The sequence below is a fragment of the Argentina silus genome (genome assembly GCF_951799395.1).
Source record: "Argentina silus genome assembly, contig: scaffold_212, whole genome shotgun sequence".
In the NCBI taxonomy this organism is placed as follows: Eukaryota; Metazoa; Chordata; class Actinopteri; order Argentiniformes; family Argentinidae; genus Argentina; species Argentina silus.
The window spans coordinates 2,968-25,431 of NW_028152791.1; the positions used below are offsets into that span (position 1 = coordinate 2,968).

A 22,464-nucleotide genomic window follows, 5' to 3' on the forward strand; every position below is an offset into this window, starting at 1 on the left:
AGCCAGATAGTTAGAGTTCACCGTGCCGTGAAAGGAGAAATTGCATTTTGAACCTTTTACGATTTATTTATTCTGTTTGACAGTCCTAGCGGGCCATAAAGAATACATTATAAAACCGAAGCTGCGGGCCGTGTGAAATCTGACCGCGGGCCGGACTTTGGACATGCCTGGTCTATGGCATGCTGGGTAGTGTAGTCCTGTTGGTTGTTGGTTTGTGCTTTCCACCAGGCCGGTCATCTCAGCCAGACATGTCCACAGGAGCAGACCCCCCCCCTGAGTATCCCTCTGACGTCTGCGTCTGCCCCCCCCCCCCCCAGGTTACATTGTCAGCGTGGTCCTGCTGACTCTGCCTCGTCAGCACCTGGTCCGTCTCTACCTGTACGTCCTCACCGCCGCACTGCTCTTCACCGGCCACCAGGTCTCCAGGTACACACACACACACACTCACACACACACACACACAGGGACGAACACTCAGACACACACACTCACACACACTCACACTCACACTCACACACACACACACACTCACTCACTCACACACACACACACACACACAGGGACGCACACTCACACTCACACACACACACACAGACATACATACACATGACACACAGGGACGGACAGGCATGGATATACATACATGCACACACACACATTTAATTATTATTAGTATTATTATTATTATTTTGTTTATTTTTTTAAAGTCTCACGATCCTGATTTCCGTGTGTGTGTGTGTGTGTGTGTGTGTGTAGGGATTACGTTCGCAGTGAGCTGGACTCTGGGTACGAAGGCCCCCTCTACCTGGAGCCCCTGTCAATGAACCGCTTCACCACTGCCCTCATAGGTGAGAACACACACACACACACACACACACACACAGACACACACACACACACACACACACACACAGACAGACATACATACACACACACAGACAGACAGACAGATGTGGAGGATGTGTTGCTGTGGTACTTTCTGTCTTTTAATCCTCCTCCCTCCTCCCTCCCTCTCCTCCCCCCTCCCTTACTGTGTGTGTGTGTGTGTGTGTGTGTGTCTCTCTCCCCTAGGTCAGCTGGTGGTGTGTACCCTATGTTCGTGTGTGATGCAGACCAAGCGTGTCTGGCTGTTCTGTGCTCACCTGCTCCCCCTGGTGGCGCGGCTGTGCCTGGTCCCTCTGGACTCCATCGTGTTCATCAACCACATCGCCACCGTCTTCACCGGCCTGCAGGTCCTCTACGTCCTCGCTGCCAACCTGCTGGTGCCCTACAAGCTGGCCAAGACCGCCTACCGCCAGCTGGTACAGGTGAGAGACGCGCACACACACACATACACGTCACTGCAGGTAAACTGGTACAGCTGCACAGAGCCACAGCTGTATGTGTGTGTGTGTTGATGTGTTTCTGTAGGAGTGTATTTGACGGACATGTCAGTTTAAACATCGACATGAATATGAGTCTGGTATATGAATATGAGTCTGGTATATGAATATGAATCAGGTATATGAATATGAGTCTGGTATATGAATATGAATCAGGTATATGAATATGAGTCTGGTATATGAATATGAGTCTGGTATATGAATGAGTCTGGAGTATGAATATGAATATGAGTCTGGTATATGAATATGAGTCTGGTATATGAATGAGTCTGGAGTATGAATATGAGTTTGGTATATGAATATGAATCAGGTATATGAATATGAATCAGGTATATGAATATGAATATGAGTTTGGTATATGAATATGAATCAGGTATATGAATATGAGTCTGGAATATGAATATGAGTCTGGAGTATGAATATGAATATGAGTCTGGAATATGAATATGGTTGGGTCGCTCCAAGCCTGCGTCCCTGATGAAGACGACACCAGCCCCACTCTGTCAACATTTCAAACATTCCAAAATTAAACTATAGATTTAGTAATGACAGAGTAACTATCTTTATTAAACTATAGATTTAGTAATGACAGAGTAACTGGTTTTGATCGCCAACAACATCGCTAATAAAAATGAAGTGAAAGTGTTGTTGCTCTGCTCTTTCTAACCAAAACTTTTCCCCCTCCCCTCCCTCTCCCTCCCCCCCCCCTCCCTCCCTCCTCACCCTCCCCTCCCTCCCTCCCTCCTCACCCTCCCCTCCCTCCCTCCTCCCCCTCCCCTCCCTCTCCTCCCTCCCTCCCTCCTCACCCTCCCCTCCCCCCTCTCCTCCCTCTCTCTCCCTCCCTCCCTCCTCCCTCCCCCCTCCCCTCCCCTCCCCAGGTGGTGGAGGTGTATGGGTTGTTGGCCCTGGGCATGTCCCTGTGGAATCAGCTGGTCCTGCCGGTTCTGTTCATGTGTTTCTGGCTGGTACTGTTCGCCCTGCAGATCTACACCTACTTCAGCACCAGAGACCAGCCCACCTCCAGAGAGAGACTCCTGTTCCTGTTCCTCACCAGGTACACGCACACACACACACACACACACACACACACACACACCAGAGACCAGCCCACCTCCAGAGAGAGACTCCTGTTCCTGTTCCTCACCAGGTACACGCACACACACACACACACACACACACACACCAGAGACCAGCCCACCTCCAGAGAGAGACTCCTGTTCCTCACCAGATACACACACACACACACCCCACACACACACACGCACTAACCCCTCCTCTCCCTCCAGTATTGCAGAGTGCTGCAGTACCCCCTACTCCCTGCTGGGGCTGGTCTTCACCGTGTCCTTCGTGGCGTTGGGCGTCCTCACCCTCTGCAAGTTCTACCTGCAGGGCTACCGGGCCTTCCTCAACGACAACACCATGCACAGGTTAGCCACCGCTAGGTTAGCCCTATGATAGCACTATGTAGAGACAGACAGACAGACAGACAGACAGACAGAGATACTGAGATATGGTACTTTATCGATCCCTGAGGGGAAATGAAGGTGTAATAGCAGCTTACATCACAAACAACAACAAAATAAAGTGACAATAGAATAATAGAATAAAATAGACACCTGAAACATTCTCTACAGTAAGAACAGTCCAGTGTGATTTAACATCCCCCAGCCTGACTCTGATCACCCTGATGGAGCAGCCGGAGGAGGAGTGGGACGGTCTTATTGCGTCAGGCAGAAAAGATCTCCTATAGCGCTCCTTAGTGCAACGTGGTTGTAATAATCTGTTGCTAAAGGAGCTTCTCTGCTCTGCCACTGTGTCATGTAGGGGATGGGAGGGATTGTCCATGATGGCCAGGAGTTTGGTCCTCATCCTCCTATTGGCCACCTCCTCCACAGTGTCCAGGGTGACACAGGACCAGCTTTCCTAATAAGCTTGTTCAGTCTCGGTGTTACCTTCCTTGATGCTGTCCCCCCAGCATACCACCGCGTATAGCACTGCACTGGCCACCACTGACTGGTAGAACATGTTCAGTAGAGTCCTGCACACGCCAAAGGACCTGAGCCTCCTCAGGAAATAAAGCCGGCTCTGGCCCCTCTTGTACAGGACATCTGTGTTACTAGTCCAGTCCAGTTTATTGTCCAGGTGCACCCCCAGGTACTTGTAGCTCTGGACCACCTCCACGTCCTCTCCCTGGATGGAAACAGGAGACAGGGGGACCCTAGTCCTCCTAAAGTCCACCACCATCTCCTTTGTCTTGCTGATGTTGAGTAGCAGGTGGTTCTGCTCAAACCACGAAACAAAACTGTCCACCAGTCCTCTGTACTCGGTCTCCTGGCCTCCACTGACACATCCCACAATAGCAGAATCGTCCGAGAACTTCTGCAGATGGCAAGTATCTGTGTTGTGCCTGAAGTCCAAGGTATAGAGGGTGAAGAGGAAGAGTGCCAGAACTGTCCCCTGAGGGGCACCAGTGCTGCTCACCACCCTGTCCGACACACATCCCTGCAGCCTTACAAACTGTGGCCTGTCAGGTAGTTCGTAGAGTCCACCTGCACCCTCAGCACCTTATCCGCTAGTAGTGAGGGCTGTATGGTGTTAAATGCACTGGAGAAGTCAAAGAACATGACCGTCACCGTGCTGCCAGCCTTATCTAAATGGGAGTGAGCTCTGTGTAGCAGGTAGATGATGGCATCATCCACACCAATGTCTGCCTGGTAGGAAAACTGCAGGGGGTCCAAGGATGTCTTCACCAGGGGCCTCATGTGTGCTAGCACCAGTCTTTCTATGGTCTTCATGATGTGGTATGACAAGGCTACACTGGGGTTCCTTTTCTTTACATTTACATTCATGGCATTTAGCAGACGCCTTTATCAAAGCGACTTACAACAAATACATTTGTCACCAGTGAATCATCTATCCATCCAGGCCAGGGGCTATTGGCAGTCACAATGCTATTCTTTTTTTTAAATGTATTTACAGGAGAGAAACTTGTACAGGGGGGTAGTGGGGGTGAAGAGGTCTTTAGGAGGGACAGTTAAGATGTAGCCTGAAGAGATGGGTCTTCAATCTATGGTAGAAGATCGGTAGTGACTCTGCAGTCCTGACAGCAGTGGGAAGCTCGTTCCACCAGCGGGGCGCCAGGACAGTGAAAAGCCGTGACCGAATAGTGCGGCTGCTGCATCCACGTAGAGGCGGCGGTGCCAGGCGGGCAGCCGAGGTGGAAGAGCGGAGTGATTGTGCAGGGGTTTGGGGGCTGACCATTGCTTGCAAGTAGGGAAGGGCTGTTCCCTTTGCCGCCCGGTAGGCGAGCACCAGGGTCTTGAATCTGATGCGAGCTGCTACTGGGAGCCAGTGAAGGGTGTGGAGGAGAGGAGTGACATTTGGTACCAGTACCAGGCAAGATGTTTTCCACATTGATGGGACCTTTTCCAGACTGAGGCTCAGGTTAAAGAGGTACTGGGGTACTCCACACAGCTGGTCCGCGCAGACTTTGAGCACCCTCAGGCTCAAAGTCAGGGCCCAGAGTTTCCCCAGCTCTCTCTTCACCTAAACTGTACTGATGAAGACACTGGAGTGGGGGGTGGTGGAGGGGTCGTTGGCTGTGGCAGTGGTGTCGGGGGGCAGAATGATGGGGGGGCACTGAAGAGTTGTGAAGTGAGGAAATGGTGGAGGAGGAGGAGGAGATTGAAGACCCATCTCTTCAAGCTACATCTTAACAGTCCCTCCTAAAGACCTCTTCACCCCCACTACCCCTCTGTACTAACCCTAACCCTAGAGACCTCTTCACCCCACTACCCCTCTGTACTAACCCTAACCCTAGAGACCTCTTCACCCCCACTACCCCCCTGTACTAACCCTAACCCTAGAGACCTCTTCACCCCCACTACCCCCCTGTACTAACCCTAACCCTAGAGACCTCTTCACCCCACTACCCCTCTGTACTAACCCTAACCCTAGAGACCTCTTCACCCCCACTACCCCCCTGTACTAACCCTAACCCTAGAGACCTCTTCACCCCCACTACCCCCCTGTACACGTTCTCTCCTGCTAATAAAATATGTTTTAAAAAAAAAAAATATATATAGCCTACTGGCATTAGGACTGCCAATGGCCCCTGGTCTGAGCATTGATTACTTTGTCTATGATGACTGATGTTCAGATGATTCACTTACTTAAACAAATGGATTTGTTGTAAGTCACTTTGGATAAAGTCTGCTAAATTCCATAAATGTAAATGTAGGAGGGGAGGTGTGAATGGAGTCAGAGGGGCTGGAGAGGGAGAGGGAAGGGAGAGGGTATTGGATGGGACAATGGGGTAGGTGAGAGGTGTGAATGGGTCCAGACAGGGCAAGGGGAGGGGAGGGGGGCTGGTCCGGTAGCTGAGCAGGGCTGGAGGAGCTGGGGGGAGGAGAAGGAGGATGGAGTGGAGAGTCATCGGTGGAGCTGGGGGGAGGGAGACAATGAGCCCCTCCGAGTCAAACCTGTTGAAGAACTGGTTCAAGTCGTTGGGCCTGTCCAGATTTCCAGCCACTCCAGGGTCGTTAGCCTGCTTGGCGCCATCCAGATTAGCGCTCTGCTAGCTTAGCCCTGACAGGATACTCATCCTCCGTACCCGTCCCCAGGGGAATGACAGAGGGCATCACACTGCTGATCCTGTCGGTCCAGACGGGTCTGATAGAGCTGCAGGTCATCCACCGGGCCTTCCTCCTCTCCATCATCCTCTTCATCGTGGTCGCCTCCATCCTGCAGTCCATGCTGGAGATCGCTGACCCCATCGTCCTGGCCCTGGGAGCCTCCCGAGACAAGTAATATACACACACACACACACACACACACACACACACACACCTACACTACACACACACACACCTACACCACACACACCTACACACACACACACCTACACCACACACACACCTACACCACACACACCTACACCACACACACTTACACACATACAACACACACACACACACATACACCTACACACACACACAGACACAGACACACATACAACACACACACACACACACACACATAGACACGACATTCCAACAAGAACAGATGGATAAATACAACATCAAACAAATGCAGTCAGTCAAAATAGTTAAAGATTAAAAGCAAGTGTGTGTGTGTGTGGTGTGTGTGTGTGTGGTGTGTGGTGTATGTGTGTGGTGTGTATGTGTGTGGTGTGTGTGTGTGTGGTGTGTGTGTGTGGTGTGTGTGTGTTAGGAGCCTATGGAAGCACTTCCGTGCAGTGAGCTTGTGTCTGTTCCTGCTGGTGTTCCCGGCCTACATGGCCTACATGATCTGTCAGTTCTTCCACATGGACTTCTGGCTGCTCATCATCATCTCATCTAGCATCCTCACCTCCCTGCAGGTAACACACACACACCTCCCTGCAGGTAACACACACACACACACACCTCCCTGCAGGTAACACACACACACACACACACACACACACCTCCCTGCAGGTAACACACACACACACACACACACACACACACACACACACACCTCCCTGCAGGTAACACACACACACACACACACACACCTCCCTGCAGGTAACACACACACACACACACACACACACCTCCCTGCAGGTAACACACACACACACACACACACACACCTCCCTGCAGGTAACACACACACACACACACACACACACACACCTCCCTGCAGGTAACACACACAAACACACACACACACACCTCCCTGCAGGTAACACACACACACACACACACAAACACACACACACACACACACACACCTCCCTGCAGGTAACACACACACACACACACACACACACACACACACACACCTCCCTGCAGGTAACACACACACACACACACACACACACACCTCCCTGCAGGTAACACACACACACACACACACACACACACACCTCCCTGCAGGTAACACACACAAACACACACACACACACCTCCCTGCAGGTAACACACACACACACACACACAAACACACACACACACACACACACACCTCCCTGCAGGTAACACACACACACACACACACACACACACACCTCCCTGCAGGTAACACACACACACACACACACACACACACACACACACACCTCCCTGCAGGTAACACACACACACACACACACACACACACCTCCCTGCAGGTAACACACACACACACACCTCCCTGCAGGTAACACACACACACACACACACACACACACACACACACACACACACCTCCCTGCAGGTAACACACACACACACACACAAACACACACACACACACCTCCCTGCAGGTAACACACACACACACACACACACACCTCCCTGCAGGTAACACACACACACACACCTCCCTGCAGGTAACACACACACACACACACCTCCCTGCAGGTAACACACACACACACACACCTCCCTGCAGGTAACACACACACACACACACACACACACACACACACACACACACACACACACACCTCCCTGCAGGTAACACACACACACACACACACACACACATACACCTCCCTGCAGGTAACACACACACACACACACACACACACACACACACACCTCCTTGCAGGTAACACACACACACACACACCTCCCTGCAGGTAACACACACATACACACACACACACCTCTCTGCAGCTAACACACACACACACACCTCTGTGTAGGTCCAGACACCTTACTGTACACCCCCCCCCAGGTCCTGGGCACCCTGCTGATCTACATCCTGTTCATGGTGGAGGAGTTCAGGAAGGAGCCCGTGGAGAACATGGATGATGTCATCTACTACGTCAATGGGGCGTACCGGGCGCTGGAGTTCGTGGTGGCGCTGTGTGTGGTGGCCTACGGCGTGACGGAGACGGTGTTCGGCGAGTGGACGGTCATGGGCTCCACCATCATCTTCGTCCACTCATACTACAACGTCTGGCTCCGCGCCCACCTGGGCTGGCAGAGCTTCCTGCTCCGCCGGGACGCCGTCCACAAGATCCAGAGTCTGCCCACCGCCAGCCCCGCCCAGCTGGAGAGGCACAACGACATCTGTGCCATCTGCTACCAGGTAGGGGTGGTTGGGGTGGGCTGGGTGGGCTGGGTGGGCTGGGTGGGCTGGGGGAGGTGGATGGATGGGTCGGGGGGTGGGGGGGTGGGTGGATGGATTGGTGGGGGGGTGGGTGGATGGGTGGGGGTGTGTGTGTGTGTGTGTGTGTGTGTGTGGGTGGGTGGGTGGGTGGGGGTGTGTGTGTGTAGGGGGGGGTGGGTGGGTGGATGTGTGTGTGTGTTTTAACGCCCGTGTCTCTGGCGCCCCCTGTAGGATATGAAGGGTGCTGTCATCACGCCCTGCTGTCACTTCTTCCACGCCGGCTGTCTGAAGAAGTGGCTGTACGTCCAGGAGACCTGCCCCCTCTGCCACGGCCAGCTCAAGAGCCAACCACAGGCCGCCCCCGCCCCCGCCCACCACGCCCCGCCGCCCAATCCCAACCCGGCAGAGGCGGGACAAGGAGAGCCAGCGGCCGTTGCTGTCGACGACGAGGAGACGGACACTTCTGAACCCGCCGTCTCGGAGGAAGGTCCTTCAGACAGAGACGGCCCCCCCTCCCCATCAAGCCCCGCCCTCTCGGACAGAGACGGCCCCCTCTCCCCACCGAGCCCCCCCCCCTCGGACAGAGACGGCCCCCCCTCCCTGGCTGACCCCTCGTCTCCACCCACCCCCCCCTCACCTGCCAGCCCCCTCTCCCCTGCCTCCCTCCCCAGAAGTGCGGTGGGGGGAGTGCGTGCCCCCCCCCATCGGCAGCAGCAGTGGTGAGCCCCGACCAGACAGTGTGTGTTCAGCGTCAGGCCCCCGGCCTGCCACGCCACGCCAGGACACGCCCACCACAACATGTGACGAAGAACAGTCTCCTCCCCCCTGCAGCCTCTGAGCCTTGGCCCCACCCACATACCCACACACACACACACACCCACCCACCCACACAAGCTACAGACTATTCAGCCTCAAGTGGACAATGTTGGAACTACACCGTGAAGCAGAGATGAACGGTTGGACAGTCACATCTTTACCAAACTCAAACACACACACACACTCTCACACACACACACTCTCACACACACACACACACACACACACATTCTCTCTCACACACACACACACACACACATTCTCTCTCTCACACACACACTCTCACACACACATTCTCACTCCTGTTATCATTTCATTGTTCTTTCATTTCATGTCTAACTCCTGTCCAATCAGCTGCCAGGACCTCTCCTCCTGTCCAGTCAGCTGTCAGAGACGCCATGTCTTTGGCCCTCTGTCTGATCTGGCTGTTTCAGGGAGAACCTGCGTTGGTTTGTGCTCCTCCCGGTACTACGGTGTCCTCCAGGGGACAAACCCAGCGGAGGACTGTGGATGGGATGGTACTGTTGTCTTTTATCAAGTCAGAGTTGTAGAGAGTTCTATATTCTATATTCTATACCCCCCCCCCTCCACAATGTCATTGGCTCACTGATCTGTCACTCAAGCTGTCCTCCCCCTCCCCCCCCTCTGGGCTGGGCCCCGCTCCCCCCCCCCCCTCGGTCCTCCCACCCAGGAGAGGCTGGAGGAGGTAGAAATCGGAGGACGGGCTCCTTGTAATGCACGGAACGTAGAGAGGATCGGGTCTCAGACACTCACGTTTGATACCATTCCTCATTCCATCCCATGCATCATCATGAGCCCCGTCCTCCGATGTCTACCTCCTCCAGCCTCCCCTGGCGTTCACCGTGAGGAGGACAGACAGACAGGTGGCGTTCCTCCTGATGTAGAAGCTTTGCGCACACGTAGGCTAGGCTAGGCTAGGCCAGCGCGCTGCAGCCTGTAGAGCGTGGGGGCGTTCCTCTCCGGGTCGCCTGGGTTACGATGCCATTCTGCATTTGCACTAATATCATTTATACTATAGCAACACTCCAAAGGCCCCCCCTATATAAATGTGTGTATATATACTGTACGTTTATATATATATATATATATATATATATATATATATATATGAAAAGGAGTTTTGATAGACCATACAGTGTTTAAGTGCTGCACCAACACCTGTATGAAGTGGTCTGTGGCTGGCGTGTGCACGTCACCGCCCTCTGGTGGTTGGAGGTGTGAACAGCCCACAACCGCGGAATGAGAATGGTGCCCTCGATTTACCTTCAACAGTATTATTTTAGCATTTTGTTGCAGTTTTGAGAATGAATACATATAATGTATGATCAAACTGGTTAAGATGCTCCTTTTTAATTAGTTAGTAATGAGTTGGTGGCTTTTGCACATTTTCTTGAAGGTAAATTGGGAGAGATACAGATGTATGAATCATGACTTTGAGTTTTGGAAGACTTCTTCTTTTAGCATTTTAAATGCTTTCCTTTCCTGGGGTGTTTTTTCTTTGTGTTGGCAGAAGCCTCACATCTCATCCTGTTTTTGATTGTTTTAATGTTCTTCTCATTCTTTGGTTGTTTTAAACGAGGCTCAGTGAGGTCTGCCTGGGTCGCCTTTTTGTTATTTTACAAAAACTGAATGTCTGAAATAAATTAAACCATCCAATTTTAACCTGCTCTCTCTCTGGTCTCCTCTGTTGGTTGGTTGGTTGTTGTCTTTTAAAAACCTGCAGTTTAGCTTCAAATAAGTTGTCTTAGACAATTTGTTTTAAACTTTTCATTTCATTTAAGTAATTTAGCAGATGTTTTTTTCCAAAGCGACTTACAGTAAGTACATTTGTCTCAAGAGAAAGTGAAAGTAAAACGTTCCATAAGAACATCGGCAGTCACAGGGCTGGAGAAAGGAGGAAATGTTATTTATTTTATTTTTAATAATGATAATGTAGGTTGTTAGGGGGTGAGAGGTCTGAGGAGGAGGAGAGGAGAGGGGGAGGGATAGAGGGGGTAGGGTGTTAGGGGAGGTCTGAGGAGGGGAGGAGAGGGGGAGGGATAGAGGGGGTAGGGTGTTAGGGGAGGTCTGAGGAGGGGAGGAGAGGGGGAGGGATAGAGGGGGTAGGGTGTTAGGGGAGGTCTGGGGAGGGGAGGAGAGGGGGAGGGATAGAGGGGGTAGGGTGTTAGGGGAGGTCTGAGGAGGGGAGGAGAGGGGAGGGATAGAGGGTGTAGGGTGTTAGGGGAGGTCTGAGGAGGGGAGGAGAGGGGGAGGGATAGAGGGGGTAGGGTGTTAGGCGAGGTCTGGAGAGGGGGAGGGATAGAGGGTGTAGGGTGTTAGGGGAGGTCTGAGGAGGGGAGGGGAGGAGAGGGGGAGGGATGTAGGGTGTTAGGGGAGGTCTGAGGAGGGGAGGAGAGGGGGAGGGATAGAGGGGGTAGGGTGTTAGGGGAGGTCTGAGGAGGGGAGGAGAGGAGAGGGATAGAGGGTGTAGGGTGTTAGGGGAGGTCTGAGGAGGGGAGGAGAGGAGAGGGATAGAGGGTGTAGGGTGTTAGGGGAGGTCTGAGGAGAGGAGAGGGGGGAGGGATAGAGGGTGTAGGGTGTTAGGGGAGGTCTGATGAGGGGAGGAGAGGAGAGGGGGAGGGATAGAGGGTGTAGGGTGTTAGGGGAGGTCTGAGGAGGAGGAGAGGAGAGGGATAGAGGGTGTAGGGTGTTAGGGGAGGTCTGAGGAGGGGAGGGGAGGAGAGGGGGAGGGATAGAGGGTGTAGGGTGTTAGGGGAGGTCTGAGGAGAGGGGGAGGGATAGAGGGTGTAGGGTGTTAGGGGAGGTCTGAGGAGGGGAGGAGAGGAGAGGGGGAGGGATAGAGGGGGTAGGGTGTTAGGGGAGGTCTGAGGAGGGGAGGAGAGGGGGAGGGATAGAGGGTGTAGGGTGTTAGGGGAGGTCTGAGGAGGGGAGGAGAGGGGGATGGATATAGGGTGTAGGGTGTTAGGGGAGGTCTGAGGAGGAGAGGGGAGGAGAGGAGAGGGATAGAGGGTGTAGGGTGTTAGGGGAGGTCTGAGGAGGGGAGGAGAGGAGAGGGGGAGGGATAGAGGGTGTAGGGTGTTAGGGGAGGTCTGAGGAGGGGAGGAGAGGAGAGGGTGTAGGGTGTTAGGGGAGGTCTGAGGAGGGGAGGAGAGGAGAGGGGGAGGGATAGAGGGTGTAGGGTGTTAGGGGAGGTCTGAGGAGGGGAGGAGAGGGGGAGGGATAGAGGGTGTAGGGTGTTAGGGGAGGTCTGAGGAGGAGAGGGGAGGAGAGGAGAGGGATAGAGGGTGTAGGGTGTTAGGGGAGGTCTGAGGAGGGGAGGAGAGGAGAGGGGGAGGGATAGAGGGTGTAGGGTGTTAGGGGAGGTCTGAGGAGGGGAGGAGAGGAGAGGGTGTAGGGTGTTAGGGGAGGTCTGAGGAGGGGAGGAGAGGAGAGGGGGAGGGATAGAGGGTGTAGGGTGTTAGGGGGTGCGGAGGTCTGAGGAGGAGGAGCCTACGTTCGGTCTGCTCCTACACCCAGTCTCTGATCCCGCCTCCCCTGCTACGATAGGCCAGTGTGACTATGAAGGAATGGACCAATCAGATTACTGAGATAATCCTACCATAGATACCCGTGTGACGTTTCACAGTTCTGACGTTTCACATGTTCTCTCCTGCGGTTTCCAATCATCTTTTAACGATGATGCAGGTGGTCTCTGGTGATGATGCAGGTGGTCCCTGGTGATGATGCAGGTGGTCCCTGGTGATGATGCAGGTGGTCTCTGGTGATGATGCAGGTGGTCTCTGGTGATGATGCAGGTGGTCCCTGGTGATGATGCTGACTATGTTGATGATGACACCAGCGACCCCAAACTCATGAACACGTTTATTGAAACATGAAAATAGCAACAACATTGAATGTTGGAAATGGCCAGCGGTTAGCGGTGTGTCGTTAGGGGCAACGGAGGGGCATGGCTTCTGTACCCCAGTAGAGGGGCGTGGCTTCCTGTTGGACCAATGATGTAAGGGGAGGAGCCTAGATCTTCTACTCCAATGAGTTTTGAGTAGCGAGGAATCAAGTTTCTAACTTCTGAGAGATTGACAGAACTAGGCCACCACCATGGAGGACTTGTTGGAGGGAGGTGTAGATAAAGGTATATAGATAGAGATAGAAAGGTATATAGTTATATAGTATGATGTAGTTGCTGCAGATTTGTCGGCTGCACATCCATGATGCGAATCTCCTGTTCCACCACATCCCAAAGGTGCTCTATTGGATTGAGATCTGGTGACTGTGGAGCCCATTGGAGGACAGTGAACTCATTGTCATGTTCAAGAAACCAGTTTGAGATGATGTGAGCCTTGTGACATGGTGCGTTATCCTGCTGGAAGTAGCCATCAGAAGATGGGAACACTGTGGTCATAAAGGGATGGACATGGTCAGCAACAATACTCAGGTAGGCTGTGGTGTTTAAACTATGCTCAATTGGTACTAAGGGACCCAAAATGTGCTAAGAAAATATCCCCCACACCATTACACCACCACCAGCAGCCTGAACCGTTGATACAAGGCAGGATGGATCCATGCTTTCATGCTGTAGCCCATCTGCTTCAAGGTTCGACGTGTTGTGCGTTCAGAGATGGTCTTCTGCATACCTTGGTTGTAACGAGTCGTTATTTGAGTTACTGTTGCCTTTCTATCATCTCGAACCAGTCTGGCCATTCTCCTCTGACCTCTGGCATCAACAAGGCATTTTCGCCCAGAGAACTGCTGCTCACTGGATATTTTCTCTTTTTCAGACCATTCTCTGTAAACCCTACAGATGGTTGTGTGTGAAAATCCCAGTAGATCAGCAGTTTCTGAAATACTCAGACCAGCCCGTCTGGCACCAACAACCATGCCACGTTCAAAGTCACTTAAATCACCTTTCTTCCCCATTCTGATGCTCAGTTTGAACTTCAGCAGGTCGTCTTGACCATGTCTACATGCCTAAATGCATTGAGTTGCTGCCATGTGATTGGCTGATTAGATATTTGCGTTAACGAGCAGAACAGGTGTACCTAATAAAGTGGTCGGTGAGTGTAGATAAAGGTATATAGATAAAGGTTTAAAGGTATATAAATAAAGGTATAAAGGTATATAAATAAAGGTTTAAAGGTATATAGATAAAGGTTTAAAGGTATATAGATAAAGGTTTAAAGGTATATAAATAAAGGTATATAGTTAAAGGTATATAAATAAAGGTATATAGATAAAGGTATAAAGGTATATAAATAAAGGTATATAGTTAAAGGTATGTAGTTAAAGGTATATAGATAAAGGTATAAAGGTATATAAATAAAGGTTTAAAGGTATGTAGATAAATGTGTAAAGGTACAGTACCAGTCAAAGGTTTGGACACACCTTCTCATTCAATGGTTTTTCTTTATTTTTTATTATTTTCTACATTGTAGACTAATACTGAAGACATCAAAACTATGAAGGAACACATATGGAATTATGGAGTAAACAAAAAAGTGTTAAACAAACCAGAATATGGTTTATATTTTAGATTCTTCAAAGTAGCACCTTTGGCTTTGATGACAGCTTTGCACACTCTTGGCAAGGTGTGTCCAAACCTTTGACTGGTACTGTATATAGATAGTTATATAGGTTATATAGTAGATATATAGGTAAAGGTATCTAGATAGTTATATAGGTTATATAGGTTATATAGTAGATAAATAAAGGTAGATAGATAAAGGTATATAGGTAAAGGTATATAGGTAAAGGTATAGAGATAGTTATATAGGTTATATAGTAGATAAATAAAGGTAGATAGATAAAGGTATATAGGTAAAGGTATATAGGTAAAGGTATAGAGATAGTTATATAGGTTATATAGTAGATGTATAGGTAAAGGTATATACCCTTGAATGCACCTGGCGGAATGTGGATGCCTCAATTCAGATGAGTTCATTTACTTTGTGAAGATATTATTTATTTTAATTATTTATATCTTAAACTTCTGAACTCATCAACTTGTCATGCTCTTGGCTGATGAAGTCTGAGGAAAGTTCCCTCTGTGGACACTAGCTGGCGATGTTTCATTACTTTTGAACGATTCAGAAGCCACAAGACTCTCATCCATGCTGCTGTTCTTTGAGACAAAATAGGGCCCCAATGTACATGTGTTAAAATGTGTAAAATTGGGTCAAAGTCGGCCATCTTTACCTTAATGTTTCTAATAGACGCAATGAGAAATAATCCAATGGGAGTTGTGAATACTGTGTCTGGTGTTTCCATGTTTACAAAAACTCTGATTGAATAATTACAGTTTTCTCAAAAACATTGTTCAAATCAAGCTACAATAAAAATCATGGTGAAGTATTTGAGGTATGTTTTACTCTGCTCAGCACTATTTGCTGAATCAAATTAGGGTCCTAGGAGTCGAGTGACCATAGGACTCCATAGGACCATAGGACTCCATAGGACCATAGGACTCCATAGGACCATAGGACTCCATAGGACCATAGGACTCCATAGGACCATAGGACACCCCTGATGTCCCTCAGGCGGAGTCTCCTCCACCCTCTACCCTGGTCCAGGCTGAGTCTCCTCCACCCTCTACCCTTTACCCTGGTCCAGGCTGAGTCTCCTCCAACCTCCACCCTGGTCCAGGCTGAGTCTCCTCCACCCTCTACCCTGGTCCAGGCTGAGTCTCCTCCACCCTCTATCCTGGTCCAGGCTGAGTCTCCTCCACCCTCTACCCTGGTCCAGGCTGAGTCTCCTCCACCCTCTACCCTGGTCCAGGCTGAGTCTCCTCCACCCTCTACCCTGGTCCAGGCTGAGTCTCCTCCACCCTCTACCCTGGTCCAGGCTGAGTCTCCTCCACCCTCTACCCTGGTCCAGGCTGAGTCTCCTCCACCCTCTATCCTGGTCCAGGCTGAGTCTCCTCCACCCTCTACCCTGGTCCAGTGGACTATGGACCCCTGAACTCCTGAACCACACCACATTCCACATTAGTTTACTGTTCAGCACCTGGTCAGCCAGAGGAGGATGGGTCCCCCTGGAATCTGGTTCCTCTCAAGGTTTCTTCCTCTCAGGGAGTTGTTCTTTGCCATATAAAACCCTGGGGAGTTTTTTCCTGGAAAAAGGAAGACAGGAAGAGAGAGGAAGAGAGAGGAGGAGAGGAAGAGAGAGGAAGAGAGAAAGACTTCATGTGTTATTACTACAGTCATTACTGCTGCTACTAACACTACACCCTGATGCCCTACTACTGTCACTGTTTTATTATTACTAGAATATACACTATATTCTATTGTTGATTTGTTGATTGTGACTGTGTGTGTGTGTGTGTGTGTGTGTGTGTGTGTCCCTCCCTCCCTCCCTGTGCTGCTCAATGGTAGCCTAGAGGCAGATTAGAAACCAACGTTATTGTCAGCTGAGTGTTTGTTAATAATGAAACCACGGGTCCCAGAACGGAGCGGAGCAGAGGAGGGTGTTTCAAGTCCAGGTTGGAAGAACTCTTTCATCCGGCGGTACCGCCAGTCACCACGGGGGGCGCTGCAGGTCGTTTCTCAGCTTTCTGGTGACCGAGACACTGTGGTGATGGAAGCGAAGCACCAACTGACGGAGGAAAGACGTTTGTGTGTGTGCGTGTGCGTGTGTGTGTGTGTGTGTGTGTGTGTGTGTGTGTGTGTGTGTGTGTGTGTGTGTGTGTGTGTGTGTGCGTGCACCTACATGCGTTCGCAGTAGCCAACTTCTAGAAAGTACTTTTAAAAAAAAAAAAACACAATCAAGTGTTTTATCAAATGAGTCGTATTTTACTGTCACACCTGAGGCCACACAAGTCAGGTGACAGATGTTTCTTCAGGCAGTCACCTCCTGACCTTACCAGTGTGAAACATGTCTGAACAACAGCGAACCTGCGTCTGAACACGGACGGTCATTGACCCTAACGGCGCTTATGCTGGAGTGACAACTATGAAACACACACACACACACACACACACACACACACACACACACACACACACACACACACACACACACACACACACACACACACACACACACACACACTGTTGTAAAGGTGCCAGTGTACCAGTCATTGGTTTGATGTATTGATTGATAATCATAATACCATGTTATTGTGTATGAATTCAAAACTCATATTCAATCTGCGTTGGATCCATTCAGGTGTCTGCCGAAACTGTATCCTGGGTCAGGTTAACGCTCAGGCGTTAGGATGGAGTCGGTTAAGGTACTAGGATGGGGATGGGGGGGGGGCTTGAAATAATTGTACACTTCTTATGGGGGAAGTGTGTGTGTGTGTGTGTGTGTGTGTGTGTGTGTGTGTGTGTGTGTGTGTGTGGGTGGGTGGGTGGGTGGGTGAGGGAGCGTCAGTCATGGAGTCAGTCAGAGGAAACATGTTTAAATGGACTGTGTGTGTGTGTGTGTGTGTGTGTGTGTGTGTGTGTGTGTGTGTGTGTGTGTGTGTGTGTGTCTGTCTCCGTCACCAGAGGTGTGTGTTGTTGATCAGTCATTTTCCCCGCCTGGATACTGACACCCCTCCCCGCTGTGTTGCTTTACGCAGTTGACAATACCAGTGGGATAGGACACGAACAATATTGATATTTCACGACAAATGTTGTGAATTGTTTCATGAATTGTATTTTATTTTATTGATGATAGAAATCCTAGAATTATGAATCGGTTTATGTTGTGTTCGCTTGCTTTCCCGTCGGCAGTTGGATGCTGTAGACTCAGTAACACGAGTCACCGCGGAGAGATCTGGCAACTCTTATGTTACATTGTTATTTCCAGCTAATTATTGTTATTGTCACATTTGTTTGCTTCTCCGTGCTTCTTGCGGCACGAGCATAAACGCAGTTGTATTTCCGTGTTAACCTTGGACATGTCTGGTTTCACACCACATGGCTTTCAGAAACGACTGTAAACAAGAGTGTAAATAAGCCGGAGTGGAGAAGCAGGCCGACGCTCTCCCGTCTGTCTGATCCTGAACCACATTAAATGTTTACCACAATGTTCTCATATCAAAAATATCTTCATCACCATTTGTTGATCTTTGACCTACTAATTACATTTCTTAGCTGATATATAAACATATAGCCTGCGTTTATATATTCTTTGCATGTAATATTTACATAAGATACACGCAGTCGACATTTGAAAAGCCTTTTAGAACCTCGAAGCCCGCGTTTGTCTGTGTGAAAATGTGTTGACAGCGTGCAGAATAATTGTTTCATATTTTTGAATACAATTAAAATAATCATATGTTGTACTGTTGTACTGTTATATATATATATATAGTAAGGCAACATACTATGAAATGTAAAAAGCATATGCGTAAACAGACTATATGAACTGTATATGATACACAATGGTGTGTATATATATATGGGTATATTTGGGACCCTATTGAATGTTTCACACCTGTACGGAGACACTGTGACGAGGATGAAATGCAGTTTTAATATTTGGCTGATTTCCCGGCAGAGTCTCTCTACGACACACACGGTCCATCAGAAACGGCATCAAAATAAACCGAAATCAATGTCACAGTAAACCAACCTAAACACAACAACAAAGTCACCGCAACCCAATCGTGTTTCTCACAACAGAACCGCATCCGAACACGACCGTCTACAACCACAACTAACAGACACAGATCTGGCTACTCAGGAGTTCGTCCGTCGTGTTCTCACGCACATCAGCTCGCAGTCAGCCGATCGGAACGTCCTCTCTAAACTGGAGCCTGCTTGAAGCTACGATGTGATCGATACGGAGGAGTCCTCCGTCCCTGGCGGCTGTGTGTTTCCGAGAGCCCGGCGTGGGTGCTCTCTGGCCCCGGTGGAGGTGAGGGGAGAGGGGCGGCCTCACCCCGGACCCTAACTAGGCGAGGGGAGCCCTGGTGGGGCGGGTCTGATACCAGGCGGCCCGCCTCCTCCTCCACTCCCTCTCTCTCTCTCTCTTCCCTCCGGGGCTGGCGTGCTCCTGTTTAGTTCTCAGAGAGAGAGAGAGAGAGAGAGAGAGAGAGAGAGAGAGAGAGAGAGAGAGAGAGAGAGAAAGAGACACACACAGAGAGACAGAGAAAGAGAGGGAGAGGCAGAGAGAGAGAGAGAGGGGAGAGGGATAGTCAAGTAGGATTCCTTTGGGAAGGGACACAAATCAGTCCCGTTTTAACCAGAGGAAGACACGGGGTCTGCAGTCAGGGCTCTCCTGCTTCACTTCCAATTTCTTATTAATTTCCCTCTGACAGGGAAGATCTCTGGAAACAGGAAAACAAAGAGGGAGAGAGAGAGAGAGAGAGAGAGAGAGAGAGAGAAAGGAAGAAAAAACTTGTCAGTGGATGATGACATTTGATCTAGCACCATCTGAGAGGTTCAGTTGATCCCGTTCTTTCTCAACTGACACCAGAGTGACTTTCCTCTCCAGGAGGACTGAACCTCCACTGAGATTCTCTCTCTGTCGCTTCTCGGCTTCGTTGCGTTTTTATTCCGGGTTTGAAGGAGTGTTTTTGGTCTTTGAGCACCTGGATTTCGAAAAACTCGTCTCTTGTTCTTCTCTCGTTTGGTGTGTTTTTTTGGTTCTCTCTCGGTTTGAGTTCAACCGTCACGGTGTCACTGGCACCACCCGGACCCAGGACCCGTACCTCCCGCCACGCTGTAACCTCGTTCACCGGTGATTAGAGAGACAACCGGGATTTTTTTTAGGGACACTCGGTGAACCGGAGAGAGGGAGCGCGATTTGTTGATGTTTGGGATCCAGGAGAGCATCCAGCGGAGCGGGAGCAGCCTGAAGGAGGAACCGCTCGGCTCCGGGATGAACGCGGTCCGGACATGGATGCAGGGAGCCGGGGTGCTGGACGCGAACACGGCCGCTCAGAGGTAAGGAACCGGAGAGAGACCGGAGAGAGACCGGAGAGAGACGGCATCCTTCCTCGTCCCGCTGCCGTCGAGGACTCCCACCGGTTCACGGTCTCTGTCTTGGGAAACTATTTTCACCGGACCGCTTTATTTGGTCAGACCACGCCGCGTGTGAGGGAACATATTCGGATGAAGTTTTCTCCTCCCCGCGGTCAGCGACGCACCGTGATGGAGCTCTGAGTTGAACCTCCTACAAGAGTCCATGTGCATCATACAGAACATCTCCAGAAAGGCTTAGTTTAATAAGACTGAGTTTAATAATACTTAGTTTAATAAGACTGAGTTTATTAAGACTTAGTTTAATAAGACTGAGTTTATTAAGGCCGTTAAATTAATAGTCATGATGATAACGGATAGCCTGATATCAGTGATAATATCGGACATATGATAACATTGATGGGAGCCTATTTGGCTATATCAATATTAATTATAGGCTATGTTCATATTTGTTTTTATTGAAGGCCGACAACACTAAATAAAAAAGGCCTATGTGACATATTTTTTAAGTGTCATCATAAAGAATAACCACTTAAAAAACGTATTTTTAAAGATGTGGCTCACTGCCTGAAATTAGGCTTTAATACGTTTTTTTTTTTTAGCAAATATCTAAAATATGATCTAATATGAACTAGGCGCACACTAAAGCGTTCATATATCCCGCCTCAGTCCAGCAGCCCTAACACGGTTCTACAGCGGTTGAAACACGTGGAAGTGTGGTTGTATGTCCTAACACCGACTCTCCCTTGCATGTCTATCCGCAGTGGAGTGGGTCTTGCCCGGGCGCACTTCGAGAAGCAACCACCCTCAAACCTTCGGAAGTCCAACTTCTTCCACTTCGTGTTGGCTCTGTACGACCGGCAGGGCCAGCCGGTGGAGATCGAGAGGACCACGTTCCTCGGTTTCGTGGAGAAGGAAAAGGTGAGGCGGTTTTTCATATTTTATCATGTTCTGAGGCTATATGAAATAATTTATTCCAGATCCATATTTTACTTGGAGTGCGCTTTAACATTAATAATGTAAAATAATAGAATTTAAGTTGGCCTGCGTTGTTTTACAAATTTACATTGTTGATCAATTCCGAAAATCAAAAACACAGCCTTAGGCCCGTGAGATATATTCACTGTGCGACAATTAACATACTGATAATGGAACAATATTTATAATAATGAATAACAACTAAAATATTGTCAAGAATATTAATAATGGACCTACTAACAACAACAACAACAACAACAATAATGATTTTGTACTATGAATAACAATTTATTAATTATCTGATATTATATTGGTAATAATATATTGTATTGTATTAATAATAATTTGAGACGTTATTGAGTTACCGTCGTGTTATCGTCCGTGTATAAATGAGTAATGATGTTAGATTTCTTTTACACTCAATAGCAGCATCTCTCCACCCGCTTCATTACTTATTTATTGCTGTGGACAAACGCTCTGGAAATTAGTTTTGACATCTTAAATTAAAATGTAAGACAGTGGAAAAAACCCGCTTCAATTCAACACGACCTGAGATCCACACAGGACATGATAACGCTTTACTTAGTGGCCCGTAAATATGATTTTATTTATTTATCACTCCGTGATTTTTGGTAACCTGCAGCCACAGAAGCGAAGACTAGTTCTCTGCTACATTACTCTCGTTTAATGAAGTCACATTAAACTCCTAAATAATGTGTCATTGTGTCTGATTTTGACACTCCTAAATATGACCAAGATGTGATCAACGTATGATTATGATTTACTCGGCCTCTAATAAGTCCGCGACCTCTACTACAAGGCGTCAATAATGTCATTTATTAGACTTTATGAGATGTGAATGAATGCGAGTTAACCTCCACCCTGCTCCTTCATCTGTCCAGGAATCCACGGGAGAGAAGACGAACAACGGAATACATTACCGGCTGCAGCTCCTCTACAGCAACGGTAAGAACATGTCTCTGACGGGGGTGTGTGTGCTGCGTGTGTGTGTGTCTGGGGCCCAGGAAGCGGGCGTTCACACACACACACACACACACACACACACACACACACACACACACACACACACACACACACACACCACAAACACGATTTGCATCTGATTCTTCAGAAATAACACCAGGTGCTAGTCTAAATCTCACCAACCGTCGCATTCATATCAAACCATGTTCTCAAAATTGCGTTCCGCTACGAACAATATTTAACTTACTTTGATAATAGAGTTTTTTTTTAATGTTTTATCAAAAGCATTGAGCAAA

General features: G+C 49.3%; 1 protein-coding gene across 1 annotated transcript; it reads left to right on the forward strand.

The window, feature by feature from the left end:
• Nucleotides 1–317: 317 nt before the first annotated feature.
• On the forward strand, nt 318–10,968 carry LOC310824628 (RING finger protein 145-like; the record flags this gene model as incomplete). The annotated part of the gene is made up of 9 exons (XM_083697890.1): nt 318–426; nt 757–848; nt 1,072–1,307; nt 2,261–2,436; nt 2,669–2,809; nt 6,005–6,187; nt 6,615–6,762; nt 8,088–8,444; nt 8,697–10,968. Coding segments are annotated over 9 exons (1,934 nt in total), but the record flags the coding sequence as incomplete, so codon positions are not given.
• Between the last annotated feature and the right edge of the window lie 11,496 nt (nt 10,969–22,464).